Genomic DNA, 21,674 nt, shown 5'->3' with positions numbered 1-21,674 from the left:
GTGGCGCGGTTTAGAAATGGGGGTGGATGCCGGAGCCAGTCAGCGTTTGGATGCTGGAGCCGGTGTTTGGATGCCGGAGCCACACAGCGTTTGGATGCTGGAGCCAGTGTTTGGATGCCGGAGCCAGACAGCGTTTGGCGGCTGCCCGCAGCACCGGACACTCCTCTACCGTGCTCCTCGGCCGGCTCTGCCCAAGCGCAGCGGGGCAGCCCTGGGGCTGAACCCCCTGCTCCCGGGGACGCGGGGCCAGAACCCTCTCCCGAGGGCCGGTCTCTGTCGCTGTCGCGGGCGGAGCGCTGAGGGCTGGGCGGGCCGAGGGGCGGTGCCGGCCGGGGAGCGGGGCGGGCAGGGAGCGCAGGCAGCGGGGCGGAGCGGCAGCGGGGCCGGCACGGCCGCCATGCGCCGCTGAGGGCGCCGGCCGGGCCTCGCCATGGGGGCGCCGCCGCCCAACGGCAGCCTCGGCCTCACCGCCGGCACCCCGCGGCCCGGCGGGGCGGCGGGGCCCGGGGACCGCGGCTGCGAGAACGGCGCCCTCATGGACAGATTCGGCATCTTTCTGCAGGGGCTCCTGGGCGTCGTGGCCTTCAGCACCCTCATGCGTGAGTGGCGGGGCCGCGGCCTCCGGCCTGGCGGGGAGCGGGCGGGGCGGGCCCGAGGACGGGTCGGGGTCGTTAGCGGTGCCGTGGCCGCGCTGCCCCGAGGCCGTCCCGGGAAGGGTCGGGCAGTCCCGGGCTCCCGGCCGGGGAGGGTTCGGAAGGGCCGCGGCGGCCTCGGGGGGCGCAGCCGCCGGCAGCGCTTTGTGGGTGCCGGGTGAGGCGGAGCGGGGCCGTGCGGGGAGGCCTCAGAGGCGGTGGCTCAAGTCCTTTCGCTTTCTCAAACTTGCCTTCCTAATGTTGCACCCGTGCTGATAGAATTTATGGGTGGGTGTGTGTTCTGTTTGGAATACTGCCAGCAGGAGGAGGTGGTGTGTGCGGAGCCGCTCGGGTTTGGGATGTACAGAAGTCACGGGTTTGGCTGAGCAGTTTTACTGCAGGTGCACCTTGTCATGTCACCAGCAGCAAAGTCGCACTTTGTTTCGGTCGTGCCTCGCTTCCTTGGAGGGCCATTCCTGGGAGCTGGAGCAGCCCGAGAGCTGTGTGGCCGCTGACAAGAGCTCAGCTGATGGGCAGCAGCTCCTTACACTGCTTTTTTTGTGGTGGAAAGGCAAGGAAGGTCTGTGGTGGCTCCAGCCCTGTGGTGAGGGAGTCACAACAACGTGAAACAGTTCTGGTGGATTTGACTCTATCCCGTGGTCTAGTCAGTATCCTTTGGGTTGAGGAGGGGAAAAGAAGCCCAGTGCTATTACTCAGCTGACTGTGACCTTGCTAGTAGCAAAAAGTGGGAGAGGGAAAAGAGAACATGTTTTGCAGACGTGTTTTGCAGTTTGATCTAAAGACCAATATCCTGTTTACATTAGAATTGCACTGATGCCTTTTCCTGCTGCTGTCACACTATTATGGTTAACTCAGACATTTGCATGCCTTAGTGTCTCAGTCACTATTAACAATTACACTGCTCTTCTAAAAGCTATGTGTGTAGCTGTCATCCTGTGGCAGAAGGGCAGCAGTAATCACTGGTGTAGCATTTGGTCAGTGACTGCAGCCTCATAATCAGAAGTTTTAGCAGTTTCCAAACAGGAGTATGTCTGTGTAAGAAGGTGATGGGTACACAGTGTTGGTTTTAAATTTAAGGGATACAAATAGGTAATTCTTATGGATTGAGCATAAAAAGATGAAGAACTACAGATGTTAGTTGTCAGGATGGTATCTTTTTTTCTTTATGCATTCTACAGTAACACTGGACTAAGTGAAGACAAGAAAAATGAAAACCTCGTTGTTGGCTGCACTTTCTGACTTGGGTTAGGTACTGTTAAACCATGAGCTGTGAGGAGACCGTTGATGCAGTTGTGGCGGAAGGGAGTGGAAGGAAGCCAGCCAGTCCTCGCAATGTACTGGTGAGAAAAGGAGTCTTTGTCCAAAGGAGATTAGAGCAAAAACATAGCAACTTATCATTCTTAAAGGTGCATCTATTCAGAAACAGAGGGACAGGTATGTTTGTCCCAGCTTTGACAGACACGTATTCTTCCACAGTGTTTTGTGCCTCTCCCTGAGCAGGAGGAGAAGCTGGTGATGCCGTGTGGGCCTATTACACTGGTACAAGAGCAGTTCTCTCTCTGTTAGGGGCTGTTTTGTGCAAAAATTCTGTTTGTCTGAATGTTCCTAGCCTTTTTATGTCATATGCAAAACACCTGGTGTGTTGTACCAAACCCTTTAAAGTTTCCTCAACAAATGGGACTTGATGTGACAGCGAAGCAGGAACTTGTGGCTGAGAACGGAGGGAGAGCATGACCTTAGCAAACATCTGGGCACCTACACAGCTGTTCCTGTCCCTGGGCTGCTGGGGCAGGAGGGATGACACAGCTGCTGGAGCTGGATCACAGGACTGACACAGCAAGAAAAATAAATGAGGAGTTGTGGTTGCTTTTAGGCTGGAGTAGCTCTGGTCCTGTAGCTGTCTGGCACAAGAGAGGTGCTGGTGCTGAGGGAGAAACAAGTGGCAGGGGCTGCTTGAGATTTGTGACTGCAGTCAGGTGCCTTTGGAACAGTGGTAATTCTCTGTGTGCAGCTGTATCATTTCTCCAGCTCTTGTCTGTAAAAAATAAAAGAACTGAAGACCCATGACTGTCTGGTATTTAAATTTAATAAGGAGGAAGTCACTTGTCTTCTTTTTTTTTTTTGAAAGGAAACACTAGAAGAAGATGTTCTAATACTTTGGTTGTGATTAAAGGTACTGAACCCTCTGTAGTAAAAGAAATTAAAGTAATGGCACCAGAGGTACATTGCGCAATTGCTCTTTATGCACAGAAACTATCTTTCTTTGAAAAATATTCGATTTGACAGGTAAAGAATAAGAAATTTTGGTGAGTGGCTAAATCAAAGGCTGACCCAGACGTGCCCTTTTCTAGATTAATTTTACCATGCCTGCATTCAGTGGAAAAAAAGAAAATATTTTTAAACATAAGCTGTAAGAGAAGAAGGACCTTTTCTGTGCCTCACTGCTGGATGTTCATGTACAAATAACTGAAGGATGATTCTTAAAGCAAAATAATTTAAGGTCTGACACTCCAGTGTGCCACGTTTTTGTTCATACCCGTGTTCAGGTGCTGTAAAGCTGTGCTGTCAGCTGACCTGCCAATGACATCATTCAAACTTCGTATTTTAAAGGCTAAAATGTGTTAAGAATCAGGTTTTTAGTTCATGGAAGATGTGGTGGCTCTCTGCCAGGAGGAGCGTGGGAACTGCCCTGCTGTGGCTGTCTTCTGGTACTTGTAGGAAAGGCTTTTGCCCCAGGCACATTATCAGCCTACCACTGTTCCCTCACTACTGAATTGGCACAACCAAGAAGTGACAGAAACAGTGAATTTCTCGCTTTGAGCTGACAAAATGTTCATTTGAAATTAATTCCTAGGTTTCCTTTTCTTTGTAGCTCTTGCCTTCCTGTTCTGAAACACAGGGAATGAGGATCAGTTTCACTCACTCACCTCACCCTACCATTTAAATGAGTGACTTCCTTCTGGGTTTTTTTTAGATTCAGATACAACCTGTCACAACCCCCTAATCTTTTTCTTGTAGAAGGTGCTTTAGCTGGTGATCATCTATCCTGAGTTTATATGGGAGCTTCCCTATCCCCCTTAAAATAGTAGAAGTTTGCATGTGGTTTTTATTGTTGTAAGTTAAGGCTTCACAAATCCACTCCCTAGTCTCTCTGATTCCAAACTGTACCCTCCTGTTCTTGATGTGAAGTGTGTGCAGGGAGATCCTTTCCTGATGCCTGAATCAGTAGTGAATATACCTAATACTATCGGAGCCCACCTGTGTGTTGTTTTTAATTACTGTGAATTAATTTTACTGCTCAGCTGTGAGGCTAAAGATGTGTGAAACACTTTCACCCAGATGCTACAGTAGTTCCAGTACACAAAAAGCTGAACTGAAGTTGGGTGAGACGACTTCTGTTGGGTCTCTCCTGACCGCAGGCTCTCACTCCCTATCCAAGGGAACTAGCTGATAAAAAACCGCCTCATTTTGGCAAGTCTGCTTGGACTGGCAGCCCTCTTGGACTCTGGTCACTAACTCTCAAGCCTGTTAGCCTGCTGGTTTTAAGCGTATTGTTTGGTTTTGTTCTCATCCCTCTGGCCTTACGTACACGTTTGTTTTTCACCCTGGTTTATTTAAGCCAAGCCACTTCATAACAGGAAGTCTTAATGAGTTTCCTTCAATGGAATAAATGTATGTTTATGCTGCAGGTCACTAGGCCAAAGATAAGATTTTTTTCAAAGTTTGCTGCTATCATATTTTTTTCTTATTTCATAAGGATCTTGATTTAAAATGATGGCTTTGCTGTTTAGGTGTTTGAGGTTCCTTGGTGCAATATTTGTGTTTATTTCCTGATGCCACGAAGCTGGTTTTAAATACTTTAGTATAATACCATGTGTTCTGTGAGTAATTGCAAGCACCTTCTGAGCATTCTGTGGTTGGGCTTTTATTGGTAGTGAATGATAAGAGAGGGATGTTGGCATGGTATTCTCATACATGTATGACATTAGGCGTAGGTTTAATTAACTCCATTTTTATTACCCAAACCTGGAAAAGGGATAGGGAAAAACCCACTGCCCATTCCTTTACCCTGTCTGACAAAATGTTTTAAGTAGTTTATTTACTAAGCTTGTTTGTCAGAAGACTGGTACCTTATCAGAGTGTGGCAGTGTTTGTTCTGGGCTGCTTAGGAATGGCTGAGAAATCAGATGTGAGTTGTATTGATGAGTTATTGAAATAGAGGAGTCAATTGGTTCTCTACATGTAGAAGGTTTATGTCTATCTGTGAGGAAAATAAAAATATGCTGTAAAGGAGACCAGAGTGTGGGAGTCTGTTCCCTTTTTATGGCTTTGTTACAGTTTATGTCTGTACTGAGGCTGAGAAGGGTTTACAATAGTGGAATGATTGGGTACAGGTGCAGTGAATAATTGACTAGGTAAGTTTGCTGTGAGAGTGACAGATGAAACAAAAAGAAACCATTCTAATAAAATATACTATCTATATTGTAAGGTCCTCTCTTTGCTTACAGTACCTTAAAGGAAATACCTTGAGACTATATCCTTAATGCTAGTTAACTTTACAGCAAGGTTTTCCCCCTTAAAAAGCTGTCCAAGGAGAAGACATGCTTTTTCACATAATAAGCTATCTAAGTAGGTAATTTAGTAGAATTTGAAATGCCTTCGCAAAAATGTGCTTTTCAGAGGAATTATTTCATATTTGCATGAAGGTAAGGGAGTAATTTTATGGGAATAATGTTCTGGGGAGAAGGAATTAAAAGTAATTCCAGTTGCCTTTAACAAAACAGCATAAAATAAGCTACTGGATACAAAAGGTGTAAACCATATGATTTAGTAGTTTTCTATAGCAATTTTCTTTCTGCTTGAGCAGACTTAGAAATTACGAACATTTTATATTCTCTAACATCAGCCGTGAAGCACAGACCTCTGAGAAACAGCAACTAGTTTATTCTGCATGGCATTTCCTAAGATGCTGGGCAGTGGCCTGCTAACTTTATTAATAAAAGCATTTCTTCAAAAGATTTTATATTATTCCGGCTTGATAATGCTGCATCCTTGAATGTATTTGCTCTGAGTGATCGCAGCGTGTGTTTACATGAATTCCTGAGGCCCCCTCAGCAGGGTCCTTTGTGTGTCTGATATCAAAACTTGTCTCACACAGAAGTTTCAAATCACAAATGGGAACATTCCTAGTTATGAAAATATGAACAGCGTTGTACTTGCACACCAGAACACGCGATGCAAAACGCACTTTGTTCATTTTCCTAGAACTTTCACAAGTGCAAGCTCCTGGTGACTTGCCAGGTAAATGCAGAGCTGGCATTCCAATGTGTGCTTGGGAATGAGTTTAAGGAGCACTCTTGGGTATCGCAGCAGCGAAGATGAATCCCTCTGCAGGTAGAGGAAGACTAGTAAGATGTGCTGTTGAACTGTGACAGAAGGCGAGGTTTGGGAGAGCATTTTTTAAAAGCAGGAGGTGACAAAAGCTCCCCGGGGAGCAGCAGGACTCGCGGGTGGCGGGGTCGGGGCAGGACCCTGGACAGCTCCGCGGGCAGCCCTGGCCGGGTCACAGCCGCCCCCCGCCCGACAGCGAGCCGGGCCCGGGGTCAGAGCCGGGGGTTCGGCATCGCTGCAGGCATGCAGGGACGGAGGGACGCGCTAACCTGACCCACAGTCCGCCGAGGGCTTGGCCGCCTGGCAGTGAAGGGCTGAGGCAGCTCCCTCCCGGCTGGCTGGGGGCCAGGGAGGAAACAGGATGGGGTGATGGTAGTAGAAATATGTGTCATTCTCTTCCTCCTTCGGGCCCATTCCATGGCAATTAGTGACGATCGGTATCGCAGTGCACTGCAGTAGCTGTTGGTGTGTAGGTTGTCTGCTTGTAGCTGCAGGACTTGGAAAAGCCCTGTGAGGTCACTTTGGTCACGGCCTAGTAAATTGTGCCTTACAATGATCCAGTGTTTCCTTATCCCCAGATGGTGAGGTATCGCTTGCAGCCATGTAGCATTGCTGCTGCTTGTTTGTTTTAAATGAATCATCAGCCCTTCCAGTGCCTCTGTGACATCCTGAGCCGTGCTTGAGACAAATAGGAGAGATGCACTTTGAGCTGTAGAAGAAGAAAGAAGTCCAACCCTGGCTAAATTAGCAAAGTAAATTACTTTCTTTTACCATGCTAAGATTGTAGTACTCTTTAACATATGGAACATCTATGTGGAATAAATTCTGTCCATTGTGAACTCTCCAGAAAAAGGCAAATCTTGCTGACAAATTTCATGCTGTATAAAAGCAAGTAATAATAGGGTTGGGAACTGCTCAGCTGATCCTTTTTAAGTGAAGGAAATAACCTGTTTTTCTATTAAAACTGCTTGCAAGATGTCCAATTCTTAGTTGCCATAGATGGTAATAGCACTTTATTGGTCCTCATGTCCTGATCATGTCAGGTCATTAGTATTTTGCTGTCACTAAGTGTCCTTGAAATGCCATGCCAGTAAAAGTTAAGACAATTAAAATAAGGCCCCAATTTAGACAAATAATCTGCAATCTGTAAGTCTCTTTTTATTAGGTCTGATGCCCTACTTTGTCTTGCTGGCTCAGAAAGTGTTACATTTTCTTATTACTCAGCTGATTGCTGGATGTAGTTGTAGGCCCCATAATAAGATTGTTCTAAGTACAATTACACATGTCATTCACATTATGAAATGCTTAGGAAAAAGGATAAGTTATGCTGACATTTGTAAACTGTTAAAATGATAAATTATCGAGAAACTCTGAAGCTGTGTTTAATTAGGATGAACTTCTGGGCTGTTAGCTAGACTGGTGTTTAACTCTAAAGTGCATAGTGAATGTCTTCTTTACCAGTGTTTTATAATTAAATCTGTAAGGAGCTGATTTGTACAGACACACAGGGTGCAGTTTTGCGTTCTGTGGTGATATTAATTTCATGGTTAATGAAGTTTGCATTCTTAAAGTGGTATTTAACAAGGTCTTATCTGTGTGGATTTTGTTGATGAAGTGAAAAATCAGGTCTGCTTTCTCATGCCTACTGGTAGGAAATTCTTTGCATTCTCAAAGATTTCTTGTTCTCAGCAAAAATTATTCCCTGTGAAACTCAGTTTGTTAAATCTCTGGCAAACTGAAAACAAGCTCAGAGCTTGCATGAGTCTGCCTTTGCTGGTGATGTGGTGTGGGGATGAGGTTTTAGGGTTTAGTCAAGAATAACTAAACCTGTTCACAGTGATGGTCATGATACTGAAGACCTGTTTTTCTGCCACTTACCCTGATCACACATTTTATATATATTTGTTGTCATATGTAAGGAAGGTTGAGAATGAAAATGAGCTAAAATGGATTTACAGTTCAAATTCCTCATAGCTCACTCTTCAAGGTTCAGATTCATAGTTCCAGGTGTGAGTTAGTTCCCAGACGTGCAGAGCTACAGCAGGAGAAAGTCATGTCAAGGAAGTTACTAAACTTGGTTTTTTCTGGGTTTTATGATTTCTTTCCTCTAGATGTTGCACCTTTTTTTTTTTTTTTAATAATAATCAAACATTTTTTGTAATTTGATACGTTTTGATAAGTTTTCAGTCATTTTACCTTCTATCACGTTTTTGGCTACCCCCAGCTTCTAAGACCAACCATTCCCCTAAAATTTTAGTTCCTTTTTAGAATAATCACTTTTACTTCCTTCCTGGTGCTGGAGAAGCTGCTATTCAACATCTTCCAGCACACCTTCCTTGCTTTGAGGCAGGTGGTGTGACTAACAGCGTATGTTATTTTATATACGCAGGACTTAAATGCTTTCTTTGTTTGATAGTTTCAGCCTAGAAAGATTGAATCTGGTAAGCAAAGCTCTTTAGAATTTAAACAGCCTCTGAACATACAGTTTATATCTACCTTTGGCCTCCTTGATTTAACATATTTGCTGTTTTATTGTTTTTACAAAGTTTTTACAGTTTTCCTTTTACATCGTTATTGTATCTGAACTTATATTTCAGGTTTGCTTTCTGCTTTTAAAACTGTTCCAGTTTCTGCCTTGCTTAATATTTTAATGAATGGTGATTGAGTTTGAAGTTGTGCTTTGGCAGTTCTGCCTGTTCCCAAGAGCTGATTTAAAACAACCAGCTTGAATGACTTAAAGTTCATTGATATCTGTTGTCATACTAATAACGTTCAGAAAGCTTCATGTATTATTGAGTGATCTTGTGAATGCTGTACGTGAAAATGGTGTTGTGAATCGTAAATTGCTGCTTAGTGCACATTAATATGGATTGATTCTATTTGTTTTGTACTAAATAATTCATGTTTCCCAAATGGTTCTGATTTCTAACAGAGAAAAAAAATCCACTTGAACACAGTAGGCTGTGTTTTTCAGTCTTCACTGGGTGCTTGTATAGCATGACAGGAATGGTACAGCTGTTTTTCTAGCAACCTTCCTTTTTCATTTAGTAGTTGTTTAATGATACCTGATTCAGAGTATAAAAATGTTTGCAAGAGGGATCTGTATTAACTTTCTAAAGCCAGTCTCACAGGCATTTCCACTGGAAGCTTAGATTTGCTTTGCTTTAACTATCTCGTACCTGCTGAAGAAACAGAATAGCAAATGCATCTGTCTCTGAAAGTGCTGGGAAACTGTGATTTATTATGACTTTCAAACAGAGCATACCTTGACCCAGCAGTGCTGTGTATGCTAAATGCAAAGATAACAAATGCCTGTCTCTTAAGACTGAATTGTGGCTTTTAACTTTATTATTTGGATAAATATTTCCTAAGCTACTTGTGCTATTTACCTTAGAGTTCTTAAAGCAGTTACTTGCAGCCCTTTATTTTTAGTATTGCCATGGCATTGTCATGGCTTTTGGGAAGCTGAGGGCTGGATGCTTCTGTTTACAGGGTGTGTGTAGTTGCATTTTATGACTTTTAAAGTGCTGCTCTCTCTGGGGAGACAGCAAATAGGTTAGCAATCAAAACTGAGAAGTTGTGTCTAATTCTTTCTCTGCTAAGTTAGTTCAGCTGTTTTAAAAGTAAGCTTTACCTTTAAAAAAAAGGAAAAAAGCTTCATGACAATGGCTGTTGATGTGGTGTGTCTGGGCTGCTGGCTCTGCTAAGACGTATTTGTTTCCTTTATTGACAGCCAAGTTAATGCGTCTGTCAGAGCCACACTGTCATGTGCTACCAGGATCCACGAGATCAGTCTTGCTGAAATTGTCTTAGGCTGAGTTTTATGCAGGTAATATGATTTATTTGTGTCTCCCACAACCAATCTGTACAAGCTAAGGATTTAGCAAAATTTTTTGGAGCTTAAAGTACGTACATGTTAGGAATAAAAAACCCACCAGCCTCATGTAATGCATTTGGCTGCCTTTTCTGAAGCAGCAGAATCATCTGATTTATTCCAAAGCTCATATAGCAGTATTTAAGGTTCTTTTCCTGATCATGATTTGTCCTCTCCTCCCCTGCTCTGTCAAGGGGAGCTTTACTTTGTGATAGCCATTCCCTACAGAATGACTATAAAGTTTTAGCTCTCACTAAACCTTTGTAAAGACAAAATTTACAGGTAGGTTTTTAGCTGGTCATGGAAGCAGATAGGAAGTAAATGTTTTTACAAAGGTAACTTCAGTTACTTTATTTCACCAGCATTTATCCAGCAAGCACTTCTGCCCATTTGATAAATAATGTGAAATCCAGTGCTGACACCTTGTTTTCAGTCATGTCATGTCATCTGTGCTTAGACAAAAGAGCCCAGGTCATGAGATAGCTGGGCTTGATGGATGCTTGGCACTGGTGTGTTTAACTTTGCAGTAAAACAGAGCCCCTTGTTCTCTGCTCTGACAAAAGTGCCAGTCAGGCCCACAAAGGTTTTGCTGCCTTAACCACAATGTTATCATCACTGCTGCCAGTGGAACAGAGAGGCTGGGATAAGATCTGTGGTTTGCAGGTACCTCGTGGCTGTCCAGACACAGCATCTTTAGTGTGATGTGTCCTTGAATAACCAACTGGCTGGGTCATTAAACTTCATTTGTCCAGCTTTGTATAAAGTTTCTCCCTGGGTGACCATCTTTAATGGACCAGTTTTTAATTACACTACAGAATCATTAAGGCCAAGGGCACAGTAGAATTAAGAAAGGGTTTGGGTACTCACGTGACTAATACTGTTTTCTGTCTTACAGAGGTTTTAAAAATCCTTTTTGCTGGGCAGCAAAGCTGGGGGCTCATGCACTTCATAGTATGTCAGTCTAATATTGACTAGAATAAAATTTTCCCTTGAGTGAGTTATTCCATAACTTTTTCATCATGAAGAAACCATGGCTCATGGTGTCTTTCTCCAATGCAGTAATATCACTGGAAATGAGTTCTAGTCCAGTATAATTTCTGCTTCAGTATAATGGGTGTCTCAAGTGTGGAGAAGTCTGGGTCCTTAAGCAAAAATATAATGTAGAATTCTGGGGCCCTTATGTAGGGAAATAAGCAGCAGACTGTCAGGGTGTGCTGCATTTGGGCATGTAGCTAATGGGACACAGGAGTAGAAGGAAGAATTTCCAGTAGGGCAAAAATTGAATTGCCAAGAGCATAGTGCATTTTTGGGCTGGAGAAATGAGCAGCGCACCAAAAACACTGATTCTTTTGGTCTTTTTTGCAATCATGTTTATTACCTCTCTTAAAACAGATGCACACAGAATTCCTTTTTTTTTTTTTTTTTGACTTTGATACTGGGGAGATGCTGAGCTCATAAGTGTCACAAAAGCTTTTGGCAACTGAGTGATACATGGTTTATACACCTACATATTTTTTGTAAGGCATCATTGTAGCCTGTTCTCATTGGGCATGTTGTTTCTTGCATAGTTAATTCTAAAAAGAAAAATTCTGTTTTGGGGAAATCTATGTAATCTCATGTAATTACTTATTCTCATTTTGCTGGTACCAAGAAAATAATGGGAAGGGGGGAAAAGTGGAATGGCAAGAAAAGCCTCTTAAATGCTTTGCTTTAACAGTAAAGTGAGATAAGTTCAAGTTAATGATAAAGATCACAAATAACATGAAATTCGCTGGTAGTTGTCATTCCATAGTCATGTGAATTTCCAGGAATTATTAGTGTGCATATGCTTTGTTCAGAACAGACGTGGTTCCCACTGTTGTGGGAAAAGTGTTGATACTAACAAGTAGAACAGTGTTTTTCAAAGTCTTCCTAAATAGAATTTTAAAAAATAAAAATCTGGCCTGCATATGTAGTTGACTTTACAAGTTTTTTACAGGGTTAGAATTTGCAGGTTCAAATTTGTGAGGCATATGGTCTGATAACCAAATGTTCTGAAAATAGTGCCATTCTCTGAGAGTGGCCGTATGAAAATCTGCATCCAATTCCAAGCTCGGGTGCTACTGCTTGGTGTAACTTCAGCTGTTACTCCACACTCAGTGAGCAAAGCAGCCTTGTACAGGAAACTTGTAATAATTGTTGTGAGTGCTGGAAATCATCTGAATCAATACCAAAGTAGCCTGCAGATCCCAGCAGTCTTGCACTGTGAGGGCTGTGTTGGAGGATCTGTCTGGTTGCAAACACGTTATTTGGGAAGCTCAAGCTACAGCAGATTTCTCACTGTTAAATTCTGTCCCTCTGCATATGTGTGTGTCTGATTTTCAGTTAGCCCTACTTTAGTCCTTTGATAATTGGTTCAAATCTTGGAACTTTTTAAGCATCAGATCACGAAAAAATGAGTTCTAGACTTACAGACCAATATTTCTTGGAAGGGACTCCAAATGTCACCTGTTCCCACCTCCTCAGAGCAGGGCCAGCCCATGTCCCCTTGCTTGGAGCATTGTCCGTGGGAATTCTCAAGGTCTATCAGACTGAAGTCACTGGACATTCTTTGGACAACTTGTTGCAGTGTTTAATTGCTCCCATTGGAAATTTTTTACTTCTTTGACCCTAGAATTTCCCTGGCTGCAACTTGTGGCTGTTTCCTGTGGCCTGTGCACTTGTGAGAAGGGTGCAGTTCCGTCCCAGATGAAACTGCCCACACACGTCAGGAAATGGGAATGTGACATGTAAATATGATCCTCACCAACCTTTCCTCCTTTTCTCTTTGACCAGCTCAGCTGTTCTTTTCTGATGACAGAAATGTGTAGGAGGTTTACGAAATGAAACATTTAGTCACATGCTTTGTCTGTGACCCATCTTTGAAAGAGTTTTGAGAAGCCCTGGAAACACAGGTGAAATTCCCATCTCTCTCCTCAGAAGAGCAGTATTGTTGTAGTGCAGCTGCAGAGGACATCAAACATGTTGATTTTACTTTTTTTTTAATTTCAAATTAATGAGCTGGAGAAATCTTTGATCTTTACGGGAGTTGGAAAGATTCTTACTGTGAACTGCCAGAACCTGCATCTAAGAAATGCCGTAGTGCATGATACGTAGAAATGTTTCAAAGGTGTGAGATGAGCCAGTTTTGTGCTGCTACAAGAGCAGCCATCCAGAAACTTGGAGTTCTTGAATCCATATTGAAGTTACTTCACATCAGCAAAATAGTTCCTGTGGGACTTCTTGAGGAGGTGAAGGAGAGGAAGGTTGGATTGAATTTCAAGTGTTGCTTTGCATATTGACAATTTCGAGAGGTTTTATTTTATTTCTTGTCTCTGTTCTGGCCTTTATTCTTCCCTACGAGTCTTCTGAAATTCTGATTGCAAAACTGCTATGTTAAAGTAAGTGTTAGAAACCCTTCCACTCTGGCATTAATTATTCCTAGAATTTCAATGAAGTGGGAAGACAATTCAATGAACTTGAATTTTGCATAAGCAATACTGTGTCTTATATGCTTATCTATTATGTGTCCATCTGGCAGCTCACACACTTGTTGGCAGAAGTGCTTTTATTTCCTTTCCTGAAAAATTCTGGCACTGAACGTATAAACAAGCAGCACTTCTTTCTTCATTTAATTCAGCATGAAATTCTGAACATTATTAGTTAATTAATATTAACTCTGGCGAGTCGTTGCTGGTGCGAGTGCGGAGCTCCGAGCTGGAGCATATGGAGCGGCACCGCGTCCTCGCAGGCAGGAGCCGGCAGATTGAGATCCATCTGTCAGCTGACACACGCACGAGCCCGGCTTTGTGCTGAGACTGCCAAGAGAAACCGGGAGTGGGGCTGGGAACAGCAATCCTGACTTCTTTTGGGGGAGGGAAAGGGTAAAAATTGCTTTCCCCTCCCCAATTTAATAGGTGCTTAAAAATTGCCAATAAAGATTCTGTAAAAAGCATGCTGGCTTTTGGTTCCAAAATTAATGTATTAACAGCGAGCATGGTGAGGACCCTCAGCTTACCAATGTGGTTGTCTGTTGGGTTTTTGCTCAGTGTAGTTACTGGGAAGGCTCAGATTCTTTATCAGGGATGTGTTGGGAAGTACCTGGTAGTGTCTGCATCTGTCAGAAACACCTGATGCTCACAGACACTGCTGCAAGGAGCTGGGCTGGGAAAACAGCACTTTCATGTGGATCTACTGGGCTTTCAAATGTACAGGTACATATTCATCAGGTTGCACCTCCTAAAGATTTTACTCATTTAATTTGGGGGGATAGAAGTTTGTGGTGTGATCAGCCAGCCAGTACATTCCCAAAAGACAGGCTTTCCAAGCTTGCTCTCCTGTTTAATGTTAACTCAAGTGAAATGTTGTGTTTCTAGAACTGGCCAGAGAAACACAAACCGTCTCAAGTCTGTTTCTCAGTACAGATAAAATTTGAAGTGCTTTCAGTTGAATTGCTTTTGAATAACCTCTTCCAAAATGAATTTTTGTGAATTTTTAAAAGAAATTAATGAATCCACAGGCATTACACAACTTCATAGCGATAACAGACAACAGCCTAAGCTTGGAGTTCACCCCTGCCCAAAGCAGGCACACCTTAGCAGTTTAATTCCATTTTGTCTGCAGAAAAGCATCTTGCACTAACTCCACAGTAAGTTGAAACTTCTGTTTCTTGCACTTGTTTTGTGGTGCTTTGTGGCTTCCTGTTGTTACACAAAAGTGCCACTAATTAAAGTAATCCATAATGTGACTGGGAAGGACTTGTAATAAATAACAAACTGGTTAACTTGGCTGAGTGTTGCTCATTTTTAACAGAAGTTTTATATTTGTGTCATGCTGTTCACAGGGAAAACTGCTGGCAAATGTTGCTATTACAACTTTATCTTTGGTGTAAATGTACAGTCTTTTTGTCTTGTCACTTTTTAATTTCTCATGGGGGTGAATCAGTTTCTCTCTGCTGTCAGAAGCAGTGACAGTGAGATGGCAGGTTGACAGCCTGAAAGTGCTGCTCCTCCACCTTGAAGGTGATTTATTTAATGGTTTTATGAGGACAGTTGGTTTTGGGGAAAATTGCCTTACTTTTGAAAAAGTTAAGATTGGTTCAGAAACCAGAATGTGGTTTAAAGGCTTTTAAGCTGGGCAAGCATGACGTACACAGAGCATCCTATATTAAACTGAAATTCATCACTAATATCTGGAGAAGCAGGTTAAAATACCTGTTGATATTTTGCTGACTCTACCTGCTATGGTTTGTGCCTCTTAAATCAGAATCTCTTCAATTTGAAGGGGTGGCGGGGAATCAAGGCTTATTTATTTTAATATAAGAGATCATTTCTGAAATAAGAGCCTAAATAATTATTTTTCAAGACTTGTGTTGAAGGAACTGGTGAGTGGTACTGAAATTTGGGCAGAAGGAAGTAAAACCCATGTGTAAAACCCATTCTTAGTGGAAAGGTTTCACATTACCTTGTTATCTCTGGTCTGTCTTTGGGATGTGTAAGGATTTAGTATTTGGAGCTGTATTAAAGAATAAATCTGTGTTAGGATATTAGGCTAGATCTGGCAGAGGTGAGGCTGCTACAGCCCCTGCCCAGGTCTGACCTGTGGCATGGCTGAGTGTGTGTTCCCAGCAGGAAAAAAGGTTTTCTTGCCCAGAAGGAGTTAGAAATGGCATTTCCTAAGACAGTGGGACAAACTGCAGACCAGACAGTGCAAATGTATGGACCAGTCACTGTTTACACATCAGCAACTGCTTTTATCCCCTTGTCCCTCTACTTTCCTACACTTGTTCCTTCAGGAGTCATCTAGATCCTTCTTGATGGACCTGGGAGGGGTTGGAAATACATGGAAGTATCTGGGCAGGGTATGAGAGGAGCTTTTTATCAGATGCCCAAACAGTTTGTGTTATAAACTGCATTAAAACTGCAATAGATAAACTTACCTACTTTTTTGCCTTTGTATATAGTTGTCATTAATTTTAATAGTGATTTTTTTTAGTTTTCAGTAAGTTAACAACTGTCAACCTTTTTGTGAAGGGATTATCAGACTAAAAGAAAATCTGTTCTGCTTTCCTTTTGTAATTCAGTTTGCCCACAAAATAGAGATACTTTGTCAGAGAATGTATTTGTCCTGCTACTAATTCACTTGATTTCTTTCTGATATTATAGACTGCCCCATATTATGAAAATACTTTCAAATTTGACTTTGGGTCTCCAGTGAGGAAAAGAAACAGCTCTTTCTGATACCTGCTTTTCTGTTGGAAATTAAATTTTCTGGATGGGCAGTCGTAAAAGCTCAGGCCAATGGAATGGTGGTCAGATGTGGATTATTGTTTCATGTGAGGAATATTGGCAGTCAGAGGATGGAGCTCTAGGAATTTAGAGGGGACAGAAGGGAGACAGTTTCTTAAGAAATGGATCCTTGGAGTTTGATGTAGTGAAAGATCCAATTCATTGAAGGATGTCACATTTCTGCCAGATTATTTGCTTTCACTTTTCTGTATTTTTGTTGCTTTGGAAGTTGCTGATTGTCTTCAATGATTTTTTTTTTTTTTTCTCCCTAGTAAAACGCTTCAGAGAACCAAAGCATGAAAGACGTCCCTGGAGGATATGGTAAGTTTCTGCATGCTTCATTCTTAACTTCTTTTTCTTCTTGCATGTTTTAGAAATTGAAGGGATGATGTTTGTGTATGATGACTAAAATAAAGAAAAGTGATGACAAGAAATTGGTAACTGTCAGTGAGGAACCAAAAAAGTTACCAAAATGCATGAGTCAGGTTACCTTCTGTGTGTTTCCTGGCTAGACATTTCTTACTGAACACTTCCAGGAATCTGCAGAGATGTGCTTTTAGACATAAAGCTTCAAGTTGTGCTTCTTCCTGAAGATGGAAACTTAGAGTAGCCCTAAGATGCACCTGAACATCTACAAACTTGCATAAGCTTATCAGAAGATCTCAGCTGGGCTCAAATAAAATTCCATGTTTTGTAGGTATCCTACTATGTATAAAATAGAAAACAGTGTGATAAAAGATACAAGTACATCAACCATAAAAAATACAAGGTATAAAAAGTGTATTTGTGTTTATTACATTTTAAGAGTTACTGGATTGAAGCAATGCCAACATAAGATGCACCAGTTTTGAGACTGGTGTGTTAGGCTGCCATTCCACTTGTTCAAGACTTCAGCGATTTAAATTCCTCTCATACAATGCTGCTTCTCAAAGCTAACACCGACCTTTATCTTATTGAAAAAATAAGTACAAAAACTTTGTGTACTACAGTCTACCTCAGCCTGAAATTCTAACAAGTGCACTGATAGCCCTTAATTTTTAAGCAAAGAATCTTGTTCCGGGACTCAAGTATTGCTATGTATAGCGTGGTGTACTGATTAGATAAGTAACTCACTGGCTTCCTGCCTCATCTCCAACACTGCTTTCTGTGTCATGCAGTGAATGAAGAGATTGAAGTTCAAGACAGTTATCAGGGAGGGTAGATGAATTCAGGCATAAAATGTCATTTGGATCTGTTGGGGTGTTTAGATCTTTTTAGATGTGGAAACAACAGGCAAAATGGTTGTTTTTCTGTATAATACATAGAATACACTCCTGCCTGCAGAATACTCTTGTTAGTATTCTTCTGATTTACATTTAATGAAACATCCACTGAAAGTTTTGGTTTTGTGTAAAGGATGATGATAAAAGAATGGTAAGAGCTGGAGTCAATACTGAATCACTGTCTAAGTGGGGGTTTATATTTTCCCTTTGAGTAACAAACTGTTTTCTCTCTGACTTTATCATCTGCTTTGGAGATAATACTGTCAAGGTTGGAATTCTTTTGCAGTGTGTTCTGGGCTCTGCACTATAGATAAAATTCAGTGAAACCACTTCATGCTTTCAGGTGAAAAATATGCTAGCTTTTAAGTGAAATACTGTAGATAAAGGACTCATTAGTCACTATTAAGTTGTTCGCCCACAAGCACATGATGAGGATTTTATTTTTGTCTGTGCCATAAGCTTGCTAAAAATGCATAAACATAAAAGGTCCAAAATACCTATCAGGACTGGGATACTCATTGTTTCCAGGAGGTTATTAAAGACTTAGCTAGAGTTAGTCAGGATTAGCTCTTGGATAATGCGTATGACACCAAGAGGATATCCGTAGACTTTATGTTTACAGTGGTAGGTTTCAAGTTAATAATGATTTGGGTTATTGTTAGAAGAAATAGCAGCAGAATTTAAAATGGAACATTGTTAAATAAAAGCTAAATACCATGATACTTTTATCATTCTGGTGTTCTCATTTGGAGAAAAAAAATTAATAGCAGAGATGGAGTTTTAATTAACATAAATTTGCAATGTCTGGCTGTGTTGTTTGTGGGTCTTAAGAACTGTTTTTACTCTACACAGGTTTTTAGATACTTCCAAGCAAGCCATAGGGATGTTGTTCATCCACTTTGCAAATGTCTACTTATCAGACCTTACAGAAGAAGACCCTTGTTCACTGTAAGTGTTTAATTTTGGAATAACTGGTCTTTATGGAAGTTCTGTAGCTGAGTTTGATGGTGTATGTGGATGGTAAGGCAAGATAGAGCTCAGAATACAGTTTTCATGGTAAAAATCAGCCACTTTAAAAACCTTGAGGTTTAAGAATTCTCCTCTTCAAGTTCATGGCTGGCAGGAGTCTGCCCTGTGTGTAGATATTTTAAACCAAGGGCAAAGCCTTTCTACTTGTCCCTCTCCAGTGAATGAATGAGGACTTGGGATGCACATTGCAGTTCAGGTTTGTTTGTTTGTTTGTTTGTTTGTTTGTTTGTTTGTTTGAAGGTGCTGGGACCAAAGGAAATGAACATCCAGTTGTGTTCACTGTAGTAAAGCAAGGCTCTAATGCAAAGTGAGGTTGCTTTCAGGGTTATTTAGCAAAAATCATTTGTGTTTGTATTTTCTTCTAAAACCTACATTGGCTGCTGCAGTATTATTTTCATTTTGTTAAAAATGGGGAATCTTGCTTGGTAGCCAGGCAGTTAGTACAGAAATTAATTCTGCAATGTCATGCTTGGAGCAGTGTGACTAAATAGATAAGCATTTCTCTGTAGTGTATTAAACCTGAAGATTTTATGACTAAGATCCCAACAGGCTCTTTACAGGAGCTCCTGAAGCAAATGGTAATTGCTTGGGTTTGTTCTTGATAAGGCTCATGCTCAAAGTAGCTTACACTTTGCTGGTAATGGAAGCTGTGAAATTACTTTTAAAAGCCCAGTAATTTGCCTTTTAGAACCAATCCAGTTCCTTTCAATGGCATCTGCTCACTTGTCGTTCTTTGGTAAACAAAAGAGACACACAGCTCAAGGAACATGCTTGTGTTGCTGCACAAGCCTCTTTTCTGTATCTCTTATTCCCCTTTGGTTCCTTTTGTGCTCCTGCGTGGTATAAATGTATAAGGAGAGCACTGCTTTTCTCTTCCCACCACAAAGCATTTTGCTAGGCAAAATGTATTTATTTTAGCACATTAACTGTAAAGTTTGAATTATAATTATTACAGTTTCAATAATTCCAGGCATCATTGTAGGATTTTCCTTGCTCATAGATTTAAGAATTTCCTGATAGGTTTAAAAACTGGCAGGTGCAAATTACTTTCATTCCATTTTTATAAGTCAAAGTATATATTCAAGTAAGGTAACAAAAGCATGCCAAAAATTGTCAGTGTTTAAAACTGTAGCACAGTAGTGTATTATGGTATTTTAAAACTAAAAATACCTTCGTGTTGTGTTTTCAAAATAAAGGGTTTACTGACATGTGCATTCTCTTCTGCAGTCTACATATTTTTATTTTCAAATTCCACTTTTAAGTGTAACATGACACAGAACAAGTAAGAGAGTGAGGTTATTCAGTGTTCTCAGCATAACAGAAATTACAGTGTGGAGCTGCATAATTTCTCAGACAAGGGTGCAGATTCTTGATGGCAGAAAAAAAACCACATAGTATTAACCGAAGCCTACGTTAGGAAAAATATTTCTTAAGTTTGAAAGCGGATCCAGACTTGCCTGGCAGCAGCACAGCAGGTCCTGTTTGTGCCAGGTACAGGTGGGCAGGTTAAGGACACATCCCAGGGTGAGCCCCGAGTGTTTGGGAATCTCGGGCATCCCTGGTGTGCCCACTGGATGTGGAATAGATGCTGGCACCTCTGTTTTCCCTGCTCCTGCTGCTGCCTTCCTGCTGCGGGCTTACAGCAGCCTCTTGTGGCCTCTGTGGGACTCGTGCAGGCTCGGAATTGCCGAGCTTCCTCTGCAAACACTCAGCCTTAATTTTAATGTTTGGCTAATGCGAAGTTAATTAAAACTCAGATTTGGTGGACAATTATTAGAAAATAACTATTTTTAGAAAGTTGTGGGATCTTTAAAGACAGAAATAAAATATTGAGGCTTCTAAAACTATTTAAATTTCAGGCTATCTGTAATTACAGAAGTAGGTAAATGATTGTTCTCAGTACTCTGGCTTCTCAACATATTTGCAGATCTGTTGCAGTGGGGATACTGCAACATGCATATATCAAACCAGGAGTCCCGTGGAAAGGAAATATATACGGACAGACAGATTCTTGATAGCTGTTTCAGAGATGTTTATTTCTCCAGCCGCATGGCCGGAGCTCTGCCCAGGAACTGTTCCAGTCACGGGACCAAGGGTCCTTCTCCCCGCGCAGGGAACACAAACCAACCCATGGGAACGAGGCTGAGCAGGGACAGGAAACCCCGTGCCTGTGCCCTCAGGGCCCCCTCTCCCAGGGCTACACGGCAGGGGAGGGACCCCAACACCTCACCCGTTTTATTTTAATAAAAGGAGAATGAAAACAACTGGATAAACATAACAAGAACAGTTTCAAAACAAAACAAGCCACCCTCCTGAGTCTTTAAATGTCCAAACAGATTCTGTGGAACATCTTAGGGCTGACAGAAGGGAGACAGAACTCTCTGAGCATGCTTTGTGGGGAAACTGAGGCAGGAGAGGGTTTAACTTCTTCCCTCCCCCTTTTCATCCCCCACTCGGCATTGGAAAGGGATTTTTGGGGAAACAATTGGCAAAAGCATGGTTTTGTGAGGGAAACCATGGATGAAAAAACGGATTGGGAATACACTGGGGGTAACAGGACATAGGGTAAAAGGGAAAGGTGGGATTAGGAAAGGGAAACTGTAGGGGGGGCTTACAACGGAGATACTGTCTAACATGACTACGATTTTTTGCATATATACTGCCTTTTACAGGAACACCATCAGGCCCAGTGACCTGCGATGCTTGTAACCCTTTTCTCCCTAGTACAATATTAAATTCCACCACTTCTCCATCTCCCAAGCTTGGGATGCATTTTTCAGGGTTATTCTTTTTAATAGCAGTTCTATGCACGAATATGTCTTGCTGGTTGTCACATCTTGTTATAAAACCATAATTTTGCTTAACATTATACCATTTTACTATCCCTAAGATCTTAGTTACTATGATTTTTTCCTTTTTCCGAGTGTCTGCTGTTTTCTGTCTCGCTGCGTCTTTGTTCTCTCTTTCGGTCGCTCCCGTGTTGGAATTGTCGGGGCTGCTGGTGCCTGCGCGCTCTTCCCGGGGTCGCGTTCGGGGCCGCGCGGGCCGGGCCGGGCCACGCCGCTCAGTTCTCCGTGCGTCGCCTCCTCTGGTCACAGCTTTGCTGCCGCTGCCGGGCGCTGCACCCACGTCTCGGCCGGGCCCCCGAGCGATGACTCCC

The 21,674-nt window shown here is 42.1% G+C and overlaps 1 protein-coding gene across 1 annotated transcript in view; it reads left to right on the top strand.

The window, feature by feature from the left end:
- The first annotated feature begins 397 nt into the window (after positions 1-397).
- The window catches only part of STIMATE (STIM activating enhancer), a 36,073-nt gene continuing 14,796 nt past the window's right edge, over positions 398-21,674 (top strand). The window contains exons 1-3 of the mRNA XM_048315588.1: positions 398-599; positions 16,496-16,544; positions 18,338-18,433. Coding sequence (XP_048171545.1) covers positions 431-599; positions 16,496-16,544; positions 18,338-18,433 — 314 coding nt within the window. The 5' untranslated portion in view covers positions 398-430. The remainder of the gene's footprint in view (positions 600-16,495; positions 16,545-18,337; positions 18,434-21,674) is intronic.

The sequence above is a fragment of the Corvus hawaiiensis genome, chromosome 11 (assembly GCF_020740725.1).
Source record: "Corvus hawaiiensis isolate bCorHaw1 chromosome 11, bCorHaw1.pri.cur, whole genome shotgun sequence".
Classification (NCBI taxonomy): domain Eukaryota; kingdom Metazoa; phylum Chordata; class Aves; order Passeriformes; family Corvidae; genus Corvus; species Corvus hawaiiensis.
Note: the sequence above shows the minus strand (reverse complement) of the source record. Positions and strands in the feature narration are given on the sequence as shown.